At 37.8% G+C, this 19,737-nt stretch overlaps 1 protein-coding gene across 1 annotated transcript in view; it reads right to left on the bottom strand.

The window, feature by feature from the left end:
- Positions 1-818: 818 nt before the first annotated feature.
- The window catches only part of LOC149274901 (sodium-dependent neutral amino acid transporter B(0)AT1-like), a 132,834-nt gene continuing 113,915 nt past the window's right edge, over positions 819-19,737 (bottom strand). The window contains exons 10-12 of the mRNA XM_089505132.1: positions 9,521-9,680; positions 6,754-6,916; positions 819-1,028 (exon numbers count right to left, since the gene is read on the bottom strand). Coding sequence (XP_089361258.1) covers positions 819-1,028; positions 6,754-6,916; positions 9,521-9,680 — 533 coding nt within the window. The remainder of the gene's footprint in view (positions 1,029-6,753; positions 6,917-9,520; positions 9,681-19,737) is intronic.

Raw genomic sequence — 19,737 nt, 5'->3', positions numbered from 1 at the left:
GTTGCGGGGTGCGGGGAACTCTGATCTCTGACAGTCGGGGAAGGTATCCGTGACGGACGCAGACAAACCCCCACTGCCAACTCCACCTCCTTCCGGCTGCAGTGGAAGGAGACGTCAACCCGCTGCCCCGGCAATACAGCAGGAAATTGGAAGCACCGGTAAGTGTGTGTGCGTGTGTGTGTTAAATGGGGGCATAGGGCATTTCTGGAATGCCTTATACCCCTATATGCCACTCTGGCACTTAGGGGGTTAAAAGGCATATTATGGGGCAGAGTGGCATATAGGGAGGTATAAGGCATTTCAGGAGGCAGAGTGGCGTTAAAGGGGCATTTAATAGAGCACTCTGCCTCCTGAAATGCCTTATACCTCCCTATATGCCACTCTGCCCCATAATATGCCTTTTAACCCCCTAAATGCCAGAATAGGATATAGGGGTATAAGGCATTTCTGGAGGCAGAGTGGCACATAGGGGGTCAAAAGGCATACCATGGGGCACAGTGGCATATAGAGGGTTTAAAGGCATATCATGGGCCACAGTGCCATATTGGTGTGGCAAGCCTGGGGGCAGATGTGCATAACTGGGGGACAGATTGGAAAATACAAGGAAATAAAAACAAAAAAAATATTTTTCTCAATCATAGCTTTTATTTAAAAAAAATAGTTTACATGAATTAACATTTACTGGTAAAACTTTTTTCCTTTAGGGTCGTCTTATATTCAGGCTTTTTCTTTTTTTCCTAAGTTAATATTCAGATTTTGGGGGTCGTCTTATAATCAGGGTCGTCTTATAATCGAGCAAATACGGTAATTAATAATTGTTACACATGGTTTTTAGCTTCTCCGTTGATTGATGCAACTGATGTAGCATTGATTATTTCTCTCTGGTCATCATCTTTTCTCCATCTGTTCCTAATGACTTTATAAATTGCATAAATTATTATGACTACACTTGGCACTCCAGCCAGAATTACAATTATAGCATATACCCATCCTGAATAAGACTTTTCTTCTGCTTTTGGAAATTCTTTCTGTAATAAAAAAATCAACAACAATTACTTTATTGAAAATATATGAAAGCAACCTCAAATTAAACAGATTACCTCTCACCCCTTAATTGCATAGTAGTCCATTTGTCAGTATAAACACACATCATTCTGTATGTTTATATTCATATTTACACTATATGACCAAAAGTATGTGGACATCCCTCCTAACTATTGAGTTTAGGTGTTTTTAGCCAGAGCCAATGCCAACAGGTGTATAAGATAAAGCACATGCCATTTCTGTAGACAAATTCCTGCCCCACTAGATATGTCCTGGTCTCAAGAACGCACACTAAAGATTATTGTGAAATGAAAGTGGCTAGGATTAACAACAGATCAGCCACAAAGTGGTAGTGCGAGCCCTCATAGAGCAGGGCTGCGAGTGCTGCAGCCCATAGCTTGTTCCAAACTGCCTCACTATCTGGATGTCCAAATCCAGGAGAATGTTACCTATCGGAATACACAGTGTCTACAGTAAATTTGGTGGATGATGGATAATGATCCGGGGCTATTTTTCAAGGTTTGGGCTACGCCCCTTAGTTCCCATCATGTAATGTATACAGCGTATAAAGACGTTTTAGATAATTGTATGCTTCAAACTGCATTGCATTAGTTTGGGTAAGGCCCTTTCCTGTTCCAGCATGACTGTGCCCCAATGCGCAAAGCAAGGTCCATAAAGACATGGTCTGACAAGTTTGGTGTGGAGGAACTCAAGTAGTCTGCACCTTAACCCCACTACACACCTTCGGATGAATTGCCGATTGCAAGCCAGGCCTTCTCATTTAATATGAATACCTGACCTCACAAATGCTCTTTTGACTGAATGGGCACAAACTCAACAAAATCTTGTGGAAAGCCTTCCCAGAAAAGTGGAGTCACAAAGCCACAAAGGAGGGGGCAACTCCATATTAATGCCCATAGTTTTAGTAGATGATGTTATCAAGCTGATATAGGTGTAATGGTCAGGTATCCACATACTTTTGGTCATATAGTGCATGTGCAATATTTATGCAAACAAGAGTATAAAAAAATATAAAACAAAGATCCATTGTCAAAGGCAGAAAGGTAGACATCCTAAGTTAAGGTTATGTTATTCCGACACTGCCCCCCCCCAGTAATAAACAGAAAAAAAAAATCTATTTAAGAATTAGTTAATAGTTAAGTGCCAGCAGAACCATGTTTACATATTTTTTGCCATTCTTAGCAATAACCCACCAGCCAGTATTGGTGGAGATTTGAGAGGATTGGTGGAGATTGGAGAGAAAAGATATGACCTGTGAATGTACCTTCCCTTCTTATTTATAATAAGTGTAAGAAAAAAAGGAAATGTGTAGCATCCATCCTGATAAATGCAAAAAATGTGGAAAGGTGGAAGGAAAAAACATCAATATCTTATGTTCCTATCTAGTGGATGTGGCAGTCCACTTATAAAGGCAAGTGGGTGTTTTTGAGGTCATTGGGTGATGTGTTTTTAGGGAATACATAGTTTATGGGGGTTATTTTTCCTTCCTGGTCTCAACTTAAAAAAAGATAAATCTGCTTTCATTTAAAAAACCCTGAAATTTTGTAAACCCATTAGATTTATGTTTGCAGTGGGCAAAATAGATAAATGATAAGAAGGGTGTCTTTAAAATCTTCAGGTGATTATAAGAAATCGGTCTGTGACATGTGTGATTTGACGTGTTTTTTGGCATATACAATATTGAAACATGTACCATATGTTAGGCCACCTATATTAAGGCAGCTCTTTGTACCACAGTCACAGGAAGACCTCTCTGGTAAAACAAGAAAACTTAGAAATTGAAACCTAAGTTCAGTCTACACATGACTGATTGGATAATCTCCCAGATAGACTTTCAGTCAGCAGCTTCACTGGTACTTTTGTAACATCTGCTTTTAAAATGTGCTTGCTGCAACTGCGCTGTACTCTACTGATTTGTTTCAATAATCTGCTCTTCCCCCCAAAAAATTTAAGGTGATGTGTTTTCACGGAACGTATAGTTTGTGGCCACAGCTCAGACACTTGTAGACAGTGGCGTCGCTACAGGTTATTCCTTGCCCCCCTGTTGCCCCCCCCCGCCGAATTTGGAACCACCCAACGGATTGCCCAGGACAGTCCCGCAATGGGACTTTAAGTCCCGGGCGCATCCTCAAACTCTTTTTTTTTTTGACGTGGAGGAGAGAAATGGGCGCCTAGCAACCGCTAGGCCCCCCTCAGTCTCCTCCACGAAGCCTCTACCTCCGTCGCCGCAGAGAAGGAAGACGGAAGCCTCGTCCTCCAGCCGCAGGACTTAAAGGTGAGTGAACTACAAAGGGGGAGAGGAGTGAGAGGGGTTAGAAAGTTATAAGGGAGGCAGAAGGGGTGGAAAGAGATAAGGGAGGGAGTGGGGGTAGAAAGTGATAAGGGAGGGAGTGGGGGTAGAAAGTGATAAGGGGGTATATAGTGAGAAAGAGAGTAGTAAGAATATTGAATTGAAGTAAAGTGTGAATGAGTGAGATGCATTGTTTGAATGAGAGAGAGCATGAGTTAATATGTGGATGAATTGCCTGAATGAGGGAGAGCATGAGTAAATGTGTGGATGAATTGTCTGAATGAGGGAGAGCATGAGTTAATGTGTGGATGAATTGTTTGAATGAGTGAGAGCATGAGTTAGTATGTGGATGAATTGTCTGAATGAGGGAGAGCATGAGTTAATATGTGGATGAATTGTCTGAATGAGGGAGAACATGAGTTAATATGTGGATGAATTGTCTGAATGAGAGAGGGCATGAGTTAATATGTGGATGAATTTTCTGAATCAGGGAGAGCATGAGTTAATATGTGGATGAATTGTCTGAATGAGCGAGAGCATGAGTTAATGTGTGGATGAATTGTCTCAATGAGGGAGAGCATGAGTTAATATGTGGATGAATTGTCTCAATGAGGGAGAGCATGAGTTAATGTGTTTGTGTGTATCATAGATGTATAATTCTGGAAGGGCAAAGATGGCACTAGCAGGATGTTTGAGCCTTGGGGACCAAGATGGCACAGGCAGGGTATTTATGGGACAAAGATGGCACAGGCCAGGCTGTTTGGGGACAAAGTTGATTTGCGCTGGGCTATTTGGGGACAAAGATGGCAAATCTTATGTGTGTTATGTGGGTGCTGGCCAGGTTCTATGTGGGCAGTGTGGATGCCAGGGCTGACTTTGGGGTGTGCAACCTGTGATCTATGCCTGTAATTTAGGGGGTTTTAAATATACCTTTAATACCAAGTTTTTATGTGAATTCCAATTGATCTGTGTCTGCAAAGCTGAGTTTGTGTGTTATTCTGTAGATCCATATCTGCTATGCTATGTTTCCATACATTATTTATGTATACTCGCAAATACAGGGTTTGTATGTCTTGTTCAGTTGATTAATACCTGCAATACTGTTTCCATGTATTTATTTGATCTATACCTGCAATGCTACGTTACATATATTATTATTGTATACCTACAAATACAGGATTGATCTATACATGCAAAGCTGGGTTTGTGTGTTAATGTGTTGATCTATACCTGCTATCGGCAGCAGGGTCTAATATTTATATATATATATTTATATATATATATATATTGGCAGCAGGGACTAGTATTAATATATATATCGGCAACTGGGGCTAATATTAATATATATGGGCAGCAGGGGCTAATATATATATATATATATATATATATATCAGCAGCAGGATCTAATATTTATATATAACGGCAGAAGGGTCTAATATTAGGCCCTGAAATCATGTAGTGGAAAAGTTAAGGTATTGTGTTGTTTACTCTATAATATTTATTTCAAGGATTAGTCGTACTAAATTGTGGCTTCAGGCTTCCCATGTTGAATGATCAAGTATTGTATTGTCCAATAACAAAAGTATAATTCCATAGCACATTATATATGTTTTTTCAGTGGTATGACTTAATGGTGGAAATGATTAATGCCCCCCCAGTTTGACTGTGGTATCTTGTGTGCCCCCCTATATATTGTTTCTAGAGTCACCACTGCTTGCAGATTAGTGTTTATATAATAGGCTCTGATGGCTTGAAGAATCCATCAAAAAAATGGAGCATTGAGAGACTAGCGTTATCTCCTCTGTTCCTGAGATCTGCTTAGACATTTCTTTAGGTCGAAAGTGGGAAGGCTCTTCCCTTCATCCAATAAAGAATCATCACAAATGACAGGTAGAGCAATTTCATAGGTTTTACAGAAAGCGAATAGATACATTCTGGTGGTAAGTGCAGAACTACTTCGTGACATGGAAACTAAAGAAAACGTTCTTGAAAATTCATCAGCTTGTAATATGCCTACCAGAGGTGATAGCAACCAGCAATGCTGTCCCCTGAACAAAAACTGGATAGAAGCTTGTCTGAATGGTTCTAATGGATCCTTGGTAAGGTAATTTAGGACTGTGTTATGGTCCTAGGTCAGTAATTTAGAAGATGTTCTAGGGTGGATTCTGTCAATAGCTTTTATTTATCTTTTAACACAGCTCTGTTGTACCAGATCCAAATCCTGCGAGTGCTGATGGTTGCAATCTGTACCTTGATTGTAGGAGGCTGCAGGCCCTGTTAGATGAACCTTGGTGGGGGAATGGATGCCAAACTGGACCTTGGAGGAGGAGATCTGATCTCTGTGCTAACCTGATGGGGACTGAGAATCATAGGTATAGAAGTTCCGAAAACCATAGTGCGCCAGTACTTGGCCAGTAAAGAGCAATAAGGATGAAGTAGCCTCTCTCTTCATTGGTCTTTTGTAGAACTCTTAATATCAAGGGTCATGGGGGGAAGACATACCTGACTCTGAAATAAGAGCTTTGAGCACAACCGTACACTGCAAAAGGTTGGTCTTTGGCTAATAAGGAAAATAACCTTGATCTATACAAAATAGATACGATCTGAGAGACCCTAATCGGGGGAGGAAACTGAAGGAAGTCCACTGAACCACTCAACAAGCCCACCGGTGAGAGGACAAAGGGACAGAAGGCGCCCTCCTACCTTCCCCAAGTGCCAGATATGGAGTATAGCCCAGATAAATGGCTGGGGATCAACAACTGCATTGACTGCTTGAGGCTGAATTCACAAGCAATTTCCCAGCGAGATTAGGACCTGGTGTCCAGAGTTTACTCCACAAACCAAAAGACTACTCAAGGGTCCAAAGTAGGTGGGAAGCCCAGTAATATTTTTGGGTATCAGGCAGAGCTAGGCCACCATTCCGCTTAGGCTAGGACCCCGAAACACAACCTCAGGGAGGACCCCAGCAAGACAAATGTATGCATTACTGAATTAAGCTCGCTGAAAAAGAAATGAGCAATGCAAATAGGAATTGTTTGGAATAAATAGAGGAGTCTGGGCAGTAACTTCATTTTAAGGGTCTTAATACAACCGTACCAAGAGAGATGAAGGATCAAGTCCTTTGTAAGCCACAAACCCAGATATTTTAGTTTCCCCTGGCATCATCAGAAGGGCAAGCAGGAGAAATGAGAAGAGACCAGGGGGTCAGAGCAAGAGAGGTTTTACACCTCCAACTTGTCCCGGTTAAATTTATGGTTAGAGAGGTCCCTGTACCGATTCAGTTAGGCGAGAATGTTTGGCATAGACCCCAGAGGTTATGAGACCACGAATAGCAGGTCATCTGCATAAGCAAAGACTTTGTGATGTCTTATATAGTCATGTTTTCTATAATTACTTACATAATTTGGATCCCAAACGATGTATGAGAGTTCTTTGGAAATCTTTACCGCAAAGTAGAAGAAGAATATGACTAACATAAGGAGAGGGCTTATAACTCTCCATGTAACCTGCCAGAAAATATTCGGTTTATGTCCGATCATAAACTGGATGTCTTCATTGAATCTGAAAACAAACCAAAAAACATAGTGATATACAAACTATTAACATAACATGACATATCCTATACAGTATGTAAAGGATAATAACATAATGACTTAAACAAATTATTAAACTGTTTATTAATCCTTATTCTGCTTTATCTTCTTTCTTTGTCCGCATCTCAATGGACATAACGTGCAACCTGTCATGACCTTCCGCCAATATGGCGCAGCTTGCAGTGACGTCTTCCCTGATTCTCAAATCAGGGAAGAGGACATCACCAAAAGCACCAACTGAGGGCAATATTGCATGGCTTGCCGTGACATCCTCTACCCTGATTGGATGATTGGGAGGGGACGGGACCGCAAGCACCACCATATTGCCCTCCGTAAGTGCTTTCGGTGACGTTCTCTTTCCCGATTGGAGAATCAGGGACGACGTCACAGCAGACCGGCCATTTTGGCGTAAATCTCCAGGTTATGTCCGTGGAGATTTGGACTAAGAAAGAAGATACAAGATTAAGTGTTGAAGATTTAAGCTAGAAGAGAGAAGGAGCAGATAGCAGAAATAATATAAAGAAGATGCAGAAGTGGAAGTGGTTTGCAGAAAATGTAGGGAAACATTTAGAGAGTGTGAGAGAGAGTAAACGAGAGTGTGAGAGAGTAAATTTAGGCACCAGCCAACAAATTTCATTCTCAAATCAAAAATGCCCCCCAATTTTCTACTGAACCGAATGTTCAGGGAATGAAATTTGTTGCCCAAAAACGAACGGGCCAAAAACTAACCGGAAAATTTGTCGGAATCGTTTTTGGCCCATTTGCACGTCTAATTTATACCGAGGTAGCATCCAACACTAATAATGGATTCATTGTATTTAAAGAGTGTTGGTAAGTCTGCTTCAGTTGTTTTGGTAAAATGTGACCTTGATCTACAGTATGACCCAGACAGGGAAATAAAACATCGTATAAGAACGGTTAGCAGTACTCAAAAGAAGCCAGTTAATACACAATCTAGAATGACAAAATCAGGAAAAGAAAGATGGTAATTTTAAGTTTTAGAAAAAAATGATCCAGGATTGGAAAATATATAACATTATGTAAATATACTGTTTATCATTTTGTTTGAAATCAACAGTTGCGTGAAAAAGAAGGTACACCATCTTTGAATCCTATGGTTTTGCATTTCAGGACATAACAATCATAACTGATGATTGTTATGTCTTGATATGTAAAACCATAGGATTAAAAAATGATGTGGTTTCTTTTTCACATGACTGTATATATATAAGCATATGTAAAAATGTTAAGCACTGAGAAAGGGACTACCACCCGCATTTACATTACACAACTAGAAACACCTAAACTAACAAAATATGGTTGTATACATAAAAAAGTTAAATCACAGCACATAGAAAGGCTCCACATATACATTACATAGCACAAAGCATAGGAAAGAATCGAGGGCATAATTGGCAATCAATCTCCAGGGATGGTAGACTCTTTTAGGGGAAGAGTCTACCATCTTGGTCTTTTTTTTAGAAACAATGAGGTATATTCATTGAAGGAAGAGTTGACAGCAGAGTTTTCAGGAGAGTTGTGGCTTTCAGTTGGGAACTTTTTATTTTGGAGGGCCATCTTCTGTAGACTTCTGCTCCTGGGATATCTTAGATAGTTCTGCATAATGACAGAGGTTACTTATGCATAGGCCTGTGTTCTTGAAACATAGGCATTGTTGTTAATCTGTATATTTCTCATTTGATCTAAACCTGCAAGGCAGGGTTTGCATGTGATATTCAGTTGATCTCTATGTTTCCATGCAGTTCTCATGTGATCTATACCCACAATGCAGAGATTGTGTGTGATATTTAGTTGATCTGTTTGTTTACAAGGCAATCCTACTTTTTGACATGCAAATTATATTTGTATATTTTGGCCTATAAAAGTTTTTGGACAATACAGCAATACAGCTTAGAAAAAATATATTGAACATTAAAGGGTTATTAGGACTGTTATAAAAGTAATTATTGTTTGACAAATGTTTTGCATGTGTTTAACTCTAAACAATAATGTGTTCTGTTTTGCACATTTTTAGCTTTTTTTTTTTTTAGAAGAGCTAATCGTTTATTTGCTTGTTTATGATTCGCTCTGATTTCTACTGTGAGTTCTGATTTCTATATTCGGTAATTTATTTACATGAGCCTGAAAACGGTAAATTTCAAACTTACTTATTATTTAGCATTACTTGGACTACACTGAGCTCTCCTAGATTGTCCCAACCCAATGCATGATGTTATGGGCCACAGTGATATTAAGAACTGTTTTCATATTTCTGACTAATTTTTTCTTTATAAATGCATAGTTTGTCCTGATTCTGCACAAAACAAATCTGGGCCAGGACCCAACCAAATGCACAATAATGGCACTTTGAAATATGAAGCTTGTATTCGGTTATTTCCATGGTTGGTTTTTATTCTCAGTCCGGCTCTGAGGAGATCTCTTTCACATTTTTTTGCGTGTTTGCGTAGTCAAGTACAAATTTTGTCTTTTGCATACTAATTGTTGCTGTACTTAAGGAACTTAGATATGAATAAAGGAGCTAATGCTTTAAAATGCTGAACTTTATATTTACCTGTCTATCCCATATATGTACACCACTGCAAACATTTCACAGAACGCTATTATTAGCAAAGGAATGGATCCAGCAAAGCTGTCAAATAGCGCAAGCCAATAGTTTCCAGATTCCAAGACAAATATAAGTGCAATGAGGAATGAAAATGCACATATCAAGCCTGTAAAAAAGAAGGAGACAAAAAACCTAATCTCATTTTCAGTATACTTTGTAAATGGGGAATGCTTTTGTGCAGTTTGATGAATATGGAACAAAACATCTGTATTAACCATCATGGTTCGTTTTTAAAGTTCAGTCATGATTTAGTTCAAATTAACAGTAGAAAAGTAGCTGTTGAGTTTCATTTTCTCCATCCTATCCTTACCAACCACTGCTATATAACTAAAAGGCCCAGTTTTGTTAAGAGTGACCAAGTATCAAAGAACTGTTGAGTTAATTCCACCTGTATAGCACATTTTAAACAAAAAAAAGGATGACATTTGTTGAATGATGGGTGACAACAGGAAATCGGAATGAACACAGAACATAATTTGATGAGGAGGAACAGGCTTTACAAGGTTTTCTCCTGGGTCAAGCTTGAATAGACAATAGGAGATGGTTCTGGTGGCATGACATGTATCTTACCCAGACTTCCATGTATTACTTGGCCCCCATCTCCGTACCCCCCGTAAACTACAACCATTATCACTATCCATTTATGCACATACCCCTACTGACGTTTTGGGAAATTTGGATTGGCCCTCTTTCCCACTTTTTAAACATTGCGCAGTCATTTTCATTCTCCTGATGGCAAGGCAAATCCTCCTTAGAGTTAGGTATCCTTCTGGTATCTTTCTCAATTGTAAACACTGTACCACGACAAGTATATATATATACTCCATTTTTACCGCAATGAGTTTCTGTGTCAATGTGACATTGTATAGCCTTGAAGAGTGGTTTATCAACCTGATTACTATACAACAGGCGTTTTTTATTGTGTGTTCCACTGAGCTTTACACCCAGTGATACATGCGTTATTGTTCTGTATTGCTGTTTGCTGTACTTGTACTATATTCAAGTTTGAATAGACAATGACAATAGGACGTATGGAGTTTCAATTTCGTAATATTAAACGCACTGACTAATATGGGACCTACAGATTTATGGTATCCAAAGTACCAACCAACACAAGTTTAGTACATTTCTGTCATGAATCAAATTTTCTTAACTGCTTAAGACACTTTACACAGTAATGAAACATTGAAAAATCAAACAAAGCCATGAAGTTCAACCCTCTGTTGCTTCTGAAGGCAAATACCCTACAACTAATCCTGTCCTTATAACCAATTGTATCCCTTTATAGATTCCTTTTACTAAAAAATAATGTACATTTAACCCTTTGAGTGATTGGGGTTGGGTATGTTTTTCCTTGTCAGGGGCATGCCCAATTTCCAGACTTCTGCTATAGTTACATTTAAGAAATAATCTGCTTAAACAGCTTACACTTTCAATACAGAAACCTATATATTGTTTTTTTCTGGAACAGTTAAGCTACTCATAGATACCTAGTTTATGGTAAACCTTTCATTCTATCACGTGATATACAGAAAACAACATGTGCATTTCTTTCAAATAAATTTGAAACCAAACATATTTATGAATATATTTTTCTGAATGAGTTCTTTTGTAAGAAATCATTTTTATACTTTTATTTTGTTCTGCACATTTTAGGCCTGAATGCAACTTGAGTGCTAGGAACATATGGTATCAATTAAGTGACGTAGCTTAGAGGGTCTTCTGTGGAATGCCGGTGTATCCTATTACTGTTCCAATAGGATTCCTTTACGTATACCCTAACCAAATGTAAAGGGGTATAAATTGGCATGACTACAAGGACAAGGTCTCTTTCCACGCTCTTTCCGCGCTCTCATCTTCATCTCACCAAGATACTTAGCCTACAGTACCTTTTATCAACATTTGTTCCAGCATTGGTATTGTATGAATTGATAATTTGTTATCGAATAAACCTTATTAATAAGACATAGAAGCTGTGGTCTTGATTGCTGTTTGATCACTGGAGAAGCTTAGATATTCAAGACAAAGAATATTCTAACAAATTGACGAGCCAGCCAGTCTTTAGTCAGTTTTCTACGGCGAGCCTTTACTGCACGTTTGTTTTTTACTTTTCCTCTTCCGACAAAGGGGGGATAGTGTGCAGTTGTCTGAAGAGATCAAAGAGATCCTCTGACTAAAAAAAAAAAACCTAGCAGTGTGATCAGAAGAAAGTGTAATTCGACACTACCAGACCATTACCAGACCACGTGGTGAGAAGCAAGAGCATTCCAGAACCGTGTATCGTAGTGAGAGCAGATTGAGCAAGCAACTGATCTACGGTAAGTATGGATTTTATTAATACTTTGTCTTCCGGAAGTAAACTTGAATTTACGTTTGTTCCTTATACGGCTAGTGATTCAGCTTTGTGGCATGATTTATGGCGTCAATGTGAAGATGCAAATAAGAAGATAGACAAAAAGATATTTTCTGTGAATAAGGAGAAACAAAAGTTGAGAAACGTAATGAAAATGATTAAGATTTTTAATACATTACTTGATGGTGGTGTTAATCTGACTAATAATGATGTTAGTCAAAGTAATTCACAGAGTAGTGACATGGTTAAAAATGAGATGCACAATGTGTGTGCAATAGAAAAGGAATGTCCTAAATGTGATTTATTAACTGAAGAGATTTCTGATTTGTCAGATTGCTTAGAAATTAAGAATTTGTTAATTACAAAATTGCAGAAAGATTTGAAACAAGTTTGTGTAATTACAAGGGGAGATAGACAAAGACACAGCTTAATTCCAGAAAATGTAGAGGATGAACCAGAGGTCAGTTCAGAACAGGAACTGCAAAGGAAGAAGCTTAGAAATAAAGCAGCAAAATTAAAATTACAGATACAAAGCGAATTAATGAAATTACTTAAAGAAATACCGCCGTATAATTCTAATTTGGATGCATTTGGTAATGCAGATGTATTTGAATCGAATACAGAGAAGCATAATTTGGCTAATGAACAAGGAAACAGATTATTTAAAATTTGGTTGCCTACATACATGAGTAGAAGATTAGTAGCTCCAATAAGTACTCCTATAGTGGAGGATGATGAAATCATCCATGGAACAGATAAGGATAGACTCCAACAGTTGATTAAGTTTACAACTGGAAATGAAAATCCAACACTTGACATACTAGAAAACCTGAAACCTACAATTTCAGAGGATCCATTTTCTTTTTTGTTAAGATTTGAGCAGGCATATAGAATAGTTTTTAAAATTTCTGATGATGAATGTCCTGCTTCTATGATACAAGTGTTTGTTAAAAAGTTTAAATATTTGGATCCTACTAGTATTGCAATTGCTTCGGATATGCAAACACTTGAGGCTGCTGCTGCGTTTATTGATAAAATCAGAAGGGAACGCAAAAATGAAAAGGTTAAAATGAATGTGGCTGCTATTAACAAAAGTTTTTACACACACAGAAAGGAAAGGGTTAATTCCTTTCATCCCCCTTCCCCTCCTCAGGAGTTTAAAAGGAACCACATGTTGGCTCCCAGGGGACAAAGGATTTGGAACAAAGAACCTATACAGTGTTTCTATTGTAACAAACCAGGTCACATTAAAAAACAATGTCGTAAACTTTTTTATGATATGCAATGTAAAGGACAAGGGAAATCAAATGGATTTATTCACACGTCTGACCAAATAGATAGAAGGAATCCAGTACACACTACATCACAGAGAGAATCTCCATATGCACCGCTCATTAGAGAAGTCAGGGAAATTGTAGCTACTGCAAATAATGCTGCTTTAGAAAACAGACATAGTTATGTTGATAACACATGCAGTGCTAAGGATAAATTACTTGTTCCACAATGACGGTCTGAGACCCTGCCCCCGCGTCCACTTGAATTTTTGGCTCCGGTTTATTTGGATGGTTGTGGCAGACCTCATGTACGGGGTTTTCTAAAGGGTCATGATACTGAATTCTTGATTGACACAGGAGCACAGCTAAGTGTAACCAGCTTGAAGTTACCGTTGTCACACGAGGCACCTAAATGTACTGTTATAGGATTTGACAAAACAGGTGGTGCTACTGCAACATTAATATCAGATATTCCTTTAGAAATACCAGGATATTTAAAAACGAAAATTGATATTTGGTATTGCAAGGATGTTGATAATATTATTGGTACTGATGTAATGCAGAAAAGAGGTTGGATTGTTGATCTTGGAAATAAGGCTATTTGGAAAGATGCTAAGGGTAGAAAACCAGTGTTGGTAGATCCCTCAGAATACGGTGATTTGGGATTTGTATGTCCAGTAGAGGCAATTTCTACAGAAATACAATGGCCATATACTGGTAATAACCAATGTCTTAAAGAGATAGTACAAAAATTTCCTTTACTTTGGGCACAAAGTAAAAATGAATGTGGGAGATTCAAAGATGTAATGATTGATATACAGGGACCTGATCCTCCAGCTCAGCGACAATACAGGTTTCCACCAGAAGCAATAAATTCAATTGCAAGTGTGGTAAATGATCTGGAACAAAGAGGGGTGGTAAGGAAATCAAACAGTCCATGCAACAACCCTCTATGGCCTGTTAAAAAAACTGATGATTCATGGAGATTAACTATTGATTTAAGAGTATTAAACAAATACACACCAGCTTCAGCACATGTGGTAGCAGATACTCCAGATATGATGTCACGACTACTGGCAAATGCTAAAGTTTTTACTGTGTTAGATGTGAGTAATGGTTTCTTTTCAGTACCTCTCACGCAGAGCTGTCAGTATAAATTTGCTTTTACTTTTCAGAATCAGCAATATGTGTTTACTGTTTTACCCCAAGGATTTCACAGTTCACCAACTTATTTTCACCAGGCATTGGCAAATGTTTTGTCTAAATTTTCTAAACCAGAATGCTTGCTACAATATGTTGATGACATGCTTCTGCAAACTGAAACTGAAGAAGAACATTTGATTCTTTTGACTGAATTATTTTCTCTGTTGCAGGAATCTGGGTTAAAATTGAACACATGTAAGGTGAAACTGATGCAACCAGAAGTACAATACTTAGGGGTTCATATTGGTCCAGGACATAGAAAGCCAGTACAGGAAAGAATTAAAACAATTGCTTCACTTCCAGTACCAACATCACTTAAGGCATTAAGACAGTTTTTGGGATTGATTAATTTTTCCAGGGAATTCATTGAAGGATTTGCTGAAAAAGCAAAACCTTTATATGACCTGTTAAAGGATAATGAATCTTGTTTTGGTCCATGGCAGGAAGAGCATCAAAATTCTTTTGAAGTTCTTAAACAAGATCTGCAATGGGCACCTACTTTAGCTACCATACATCCTACTGCACCGTTTGCTATTCAAGTACATACGTCTGAGACGGCTGTCTCAGCAGTACTTTTACAATTGCAACAAGAAACATGGAGAATTGTAGGATACTTTTCCAAGGTTCTTTCCCCAGTGGAAAGAGGATTGGATGTTTGTGCAAGGCATTTAGTTGGAGTGCATTTTGCTGTAATGGCATCTGAGCACATAGTGGGGTTTAAAGATATCATTCTCCAAACACCACATACACCTTTGAAACTTTTACTTGAAAAGGGTATACCAGGTGTTTCAAATCAGAGATTTTCACAGTGGTTGTTGGCATTGTCTTCTAAAAGAATCACGGTGGATCATAAGGCTAAGTATGTGCTTCCACAACTTATGCAATATGAAGGTAAACCACATGAGTGTATTGTAAACTTAGAAGATGATCTTCCTTCGGTTTTCAGAAAGGAGGTAGGAAAATTTGATGAATCTGTATTTGTTGATGGGTCCAGATTTTGTTCAGATGGAAAGTATTACACAGGATATTCCATTTGGTATCCAGAAAGAGGGTATTCAATTGAACATAAATTGCCAGGACACTTCTCAGCACAAAGAGCAGAATTGGAAGCTGTAAAAACTGCATTGGAGATTGAGGACAAAGAAAGTAAAGGCCCCCTAGTGATCTATAGTGATAGTTCATATGTAGTAAGATCATTGACAGAACATTTACCAATATGGAAAAGAAGAGGCTTTGTAGATGCTTCAAACAAAGTGTTAACACACAAAGATTCACTTGAAGCTATATTTGAACTTGCTTTTCAAGTTCCAGAATTTCATGCCATAGTTAAAGTACCAGCACATAGAAAGGACAAAGATTTTCACAGTGTAGGGAATGAAACAGCTGACATGTTAGCCAAACGGGCAGCTTTAACAGGTGAACCCGTATACCAAACTGAACCTATAGTCATAGCATTGGTAAAAAAGGCAAGTACGCAGTCTCCCTCATTTGCAGAGGAACAAGCAAAGGATCCATCCCTTGCTGCCTCTCGGGTTGATCCGAAACCTCCATTTGTTCATGAGAACGGGTTTTTGTGTCATGACCAAAATGGAGAATTACGTCCTGTTATGCCTGAACATTTGAAGACTTTCTTTACACAGTATAATCATGAAAGCCTAGGTCATATAGGACAAAAGAGGTTGTTAGAAGTACTAAAGGAGAAATTTTATTGGGAAAAAATGGAAGAAACAGTACAGCAAGTAGTGCAATCATGTCTCATCTGTGCACAGGTAAATCCTAGGCCCAAAGGACAAAAACCACCAATGCAACGCATAGCACCAGCAGATGGTCCATGGTCTACATTGCAAATAGATTTCATAGGTCCATTACCAGCAGGAAAAAATGGGTTGAAATATGCCTTAGTGGTAGTAGATGTATTTTCTAAATGGGTAGAATGTATACCATTAAGGAAAGATGATTCTTTTTGTACAGCACAAGCTTTGTGGTGTCATATCTTCAGCAGATGGGGTTTTCCTAGAATGCTTGAATCCGATAGAGGTACTCATTTCACTGGTAAGGTTATGCAGTCTTTATGCGCAATTTTGGGAATAGACCAACTATTTCATGTTCCATATCACCCACAATCATCTGGTATTGTGGAACGTATGAACAGAACATTGAAATCAAGACTTGCAAAACTGTTACTTGACAAAGGTAATACGTGGGTAGAAGCTCTCCCAGCTGTTCTTATGGGTATTAGAGGTACAACATCATCAGCTACACAGTATACACCATTTGAACTTATGACTGGTAGAAAAATGCCACTTGCTTTCCCTCATGAACCATATTTGTCCACGCCACAAAAAGATGCTATTACTAAAACAAAATGGTTACAATTGTTGCAAGATAACTTAGCAGAGCTCCTTCCATTTGCAGCAACCCGTATGCAGAAAATGGCACCTCCAGATTTTTCAAAGTTTTCAAAGGGGGGTATGGTCATGATAAAAACTTTTAGGAAAACTGGTCCATGGGAGGCAAATTGGGAAGGCCCGTATAACATTATAGATACAATGGGCAAGATAATGTTAAAAGTTCAACGACCATTGGATAATGCGAGTAACAAACGCAGACAAAAATGTTTTTGGGTTCATTCTGATCAATGTAAATTGTATATAACTAAATATTGATATTGTATATTTTGTTTTCCCTAGTGTGTACAAAACAGATCCATGGGTGATGCAGACTCCAACAAAAGTTCCTTATGGCAAAGACATTTGACTTTCAAGAAGAGACAATCTTTTTTGTTTATAGCAGTTCTGATGACGACAATACTGATGATTGACTGTTTTAAGGAGGATCCACAAATTGAAGATCTGCAGATTCGACAACTAACTAGCCAAATTAACGAAACTCGAGTGTTCCCAGACATTATTAGAAAGAAGAGAGAAATTGATGATTTTAATGGTCATGTGTGTTTTGGTGTAATGAAAGGGTACTTATCAGTATGTAACATTAGAATTAACTTTACTAGACAAAGTAATGTAAGGTTAAATGTTACGATAGGGCCTAAACATTTATTTAGTTGGACTAAAGGGACCTATACACAAGATGATGAAAAATTTGGGTCTTGGGATCATATTATAAATGAAGTAGCGTACTTGAGTGTAGTTATACATGGTGATGTGATAGTAAATTGGTCTGGAGATCTAGCACCAAATACTCCAGGTTTGGCAGTAACTAAAGATGGAGAAACTAGAACAAAGGTATTATACACGGAACAAGTATGGTATAAATTTCTGCAACCAGGAACAATACTACAAAATAACATATCAAATACACCTATAGTATGGAAAATACAAGCATTTAGGGATTCAAAGTTTGTAAATGTGGAAATGGCAATAACTGTAACAGATTTGATTATTCCTAATATAGAAGTATTTCCTAATTCTATAGAGATCCTAGAAGGAAGGGATCAATTAGTGTTGACATGTAGTATTGAGTCGGTGTTATCTCCTGAGTCTTTAATGACATGGATTAAGGGTGATGAGTTCCTGGGAAGTTTTTCTAATGCAAATCCGAGTATGATACATAGAGGTCTAGTAGGTAGAGTAGAATGGTCTGAGAAGAGATTTACATATCATAAAGACCAGCCTACTCTCAATGACAAGGGGAATTATCAGTGTTGTTTAAGATTGAAAAATTTTGAAAGGAAATGTGTAGATGTAAATGTTACTGTCATCTCACCAACAATATCTGTGTGTGAAAACAAAATTTTTAAAGAATCAAGTCCATTTCAGGTAAACTATCTCCATTCCAAACCTCTCCTTTTAGATGGTAAATTTATAACAATAATTTGGAATTTTAATATATCAGAATGGAAAATTTCATCTAGATTTCCACAATGCAAAAAATATTTATTAAATATGGAAAGAGGTGTTGATGACTGGTTTGGTAGAAATAATACAAATTTGAATAGGAAAAAGAGAAATGTAATACAAGGAATTTTAACAGGTGTAAATACAGTAGAAAGTATACTTAATACTATGGATATTAAGACACTAAAGTCTGATTTGGAAACTGCAGGGTTAATAGGAAGTAAAGAAACACATATTCAACAAGGTTTAAACAAAATCTTGGAGAATATGATAATAAAAACAGCTTCTGTGATAGGACCTGCAGTGCAACATCTCCAGGAAGCAACCATGGCTTTAATGACTAATGCTGATTTATCAGAAGTAGCCAGAGCTTGCTTGGAAATCCAAATTGAATATTCTACTGACTTCAAAATAATGGCACAAGCATTCCAAGGTGGTATTACTCCTCTAGGAATTCTACGTAGTTTACCTGAAGAATTTACATTTGCTCGAAATCATACTGATTTATGGGTAAATAAATGGTTAGGATGTAGTAATGATGTGTGTAAAGGTACATCTTGGTGGAAAAACTTTGCTAAGTCAACAGAAATTATGGCAAAATCATCTGTTGGCTCCGCTATCACCAATGTTTTGTTACATCCATTTATTATTGTTTTATTTGTGTCTTTTATATGTATTATTTTTCAAATATGTTTATTATGTAGAATAAGAAAATCATATTTAACTATTCGAGAAAAGATAAAGCAAGGAGAGATGATATTAAGGGAAACTTTAAGACGTAGGATGCATCAGTCTTCCACAGATTCTTTTTTATAATATTATCGTTTACATATCTTCCTGCACTCACTGAATGTGATATGAATGTGATACGAATGTTGTATGAATGGACAGCAAACATTTATTTATGGTACATAACCATAAACAGGGGGAAGTGTAAGAAATCATTTTTATACTTTTATTTTGTTCTGCACATTTTAGGCCTGAATGCAACTTGAGTGCTAGGAACATATGGTATCAATTAAGTGACGTAGCTTAGAGGGTCTTCTGTGGAATGCCGGTGTATCCTATTACTGTTCCAATAGGATTCCTTTACGTATACCCTAACCAAATGTAAAGGGGTATAAATTGGCATGACTACAAGGACAAGGTCTCTTTCCACGCTCTTTCCACGCTCTCATCTTCATCTCACCAAGATACTTAGCCTACAGTACCTTTTATCAACATTTGTTCCAGCATTGGTATTGTATGAATTGATAATTTGTTATCGAATAAACCTTATTAATAAGACATAGAAGCTGTGGTCTTGATTGCTGTTTGATCACTGGAGAAGCTTAGATATTCAAGACAAAGAATATTCTAACATCTTTTAATAAGTCCAACTTGAGTAAAATGATCATATAGGTGTGGTTGTACACGTATGTAGATGGTACACACAGGCCCATGATTTTACACAATATAGTATAGGGTATAGGGGGAGTT

Source organism: Sceloporus occidentalis, unplaced genomic scaffold, assembly GCF_023333645.1.
Source record: "Sceloporus occidentalis isolate IW3139 unplaced genomic scaffold, rSceOcc1.0.p SCAF_312, whole genome shotgun sequence".
Lineage (NCBI taxonomy): Eukaryota > Metazoa > Chordata > Lepidosauria > Squamata > Phrynosomatidae > Sceloporus > Sceloporus occidentalis.
The sequence above is the reverse complement of the archived record's forward strand: the minus strand, read 5'-3'. Positions and strand labels throughout refer to the sequence as shown.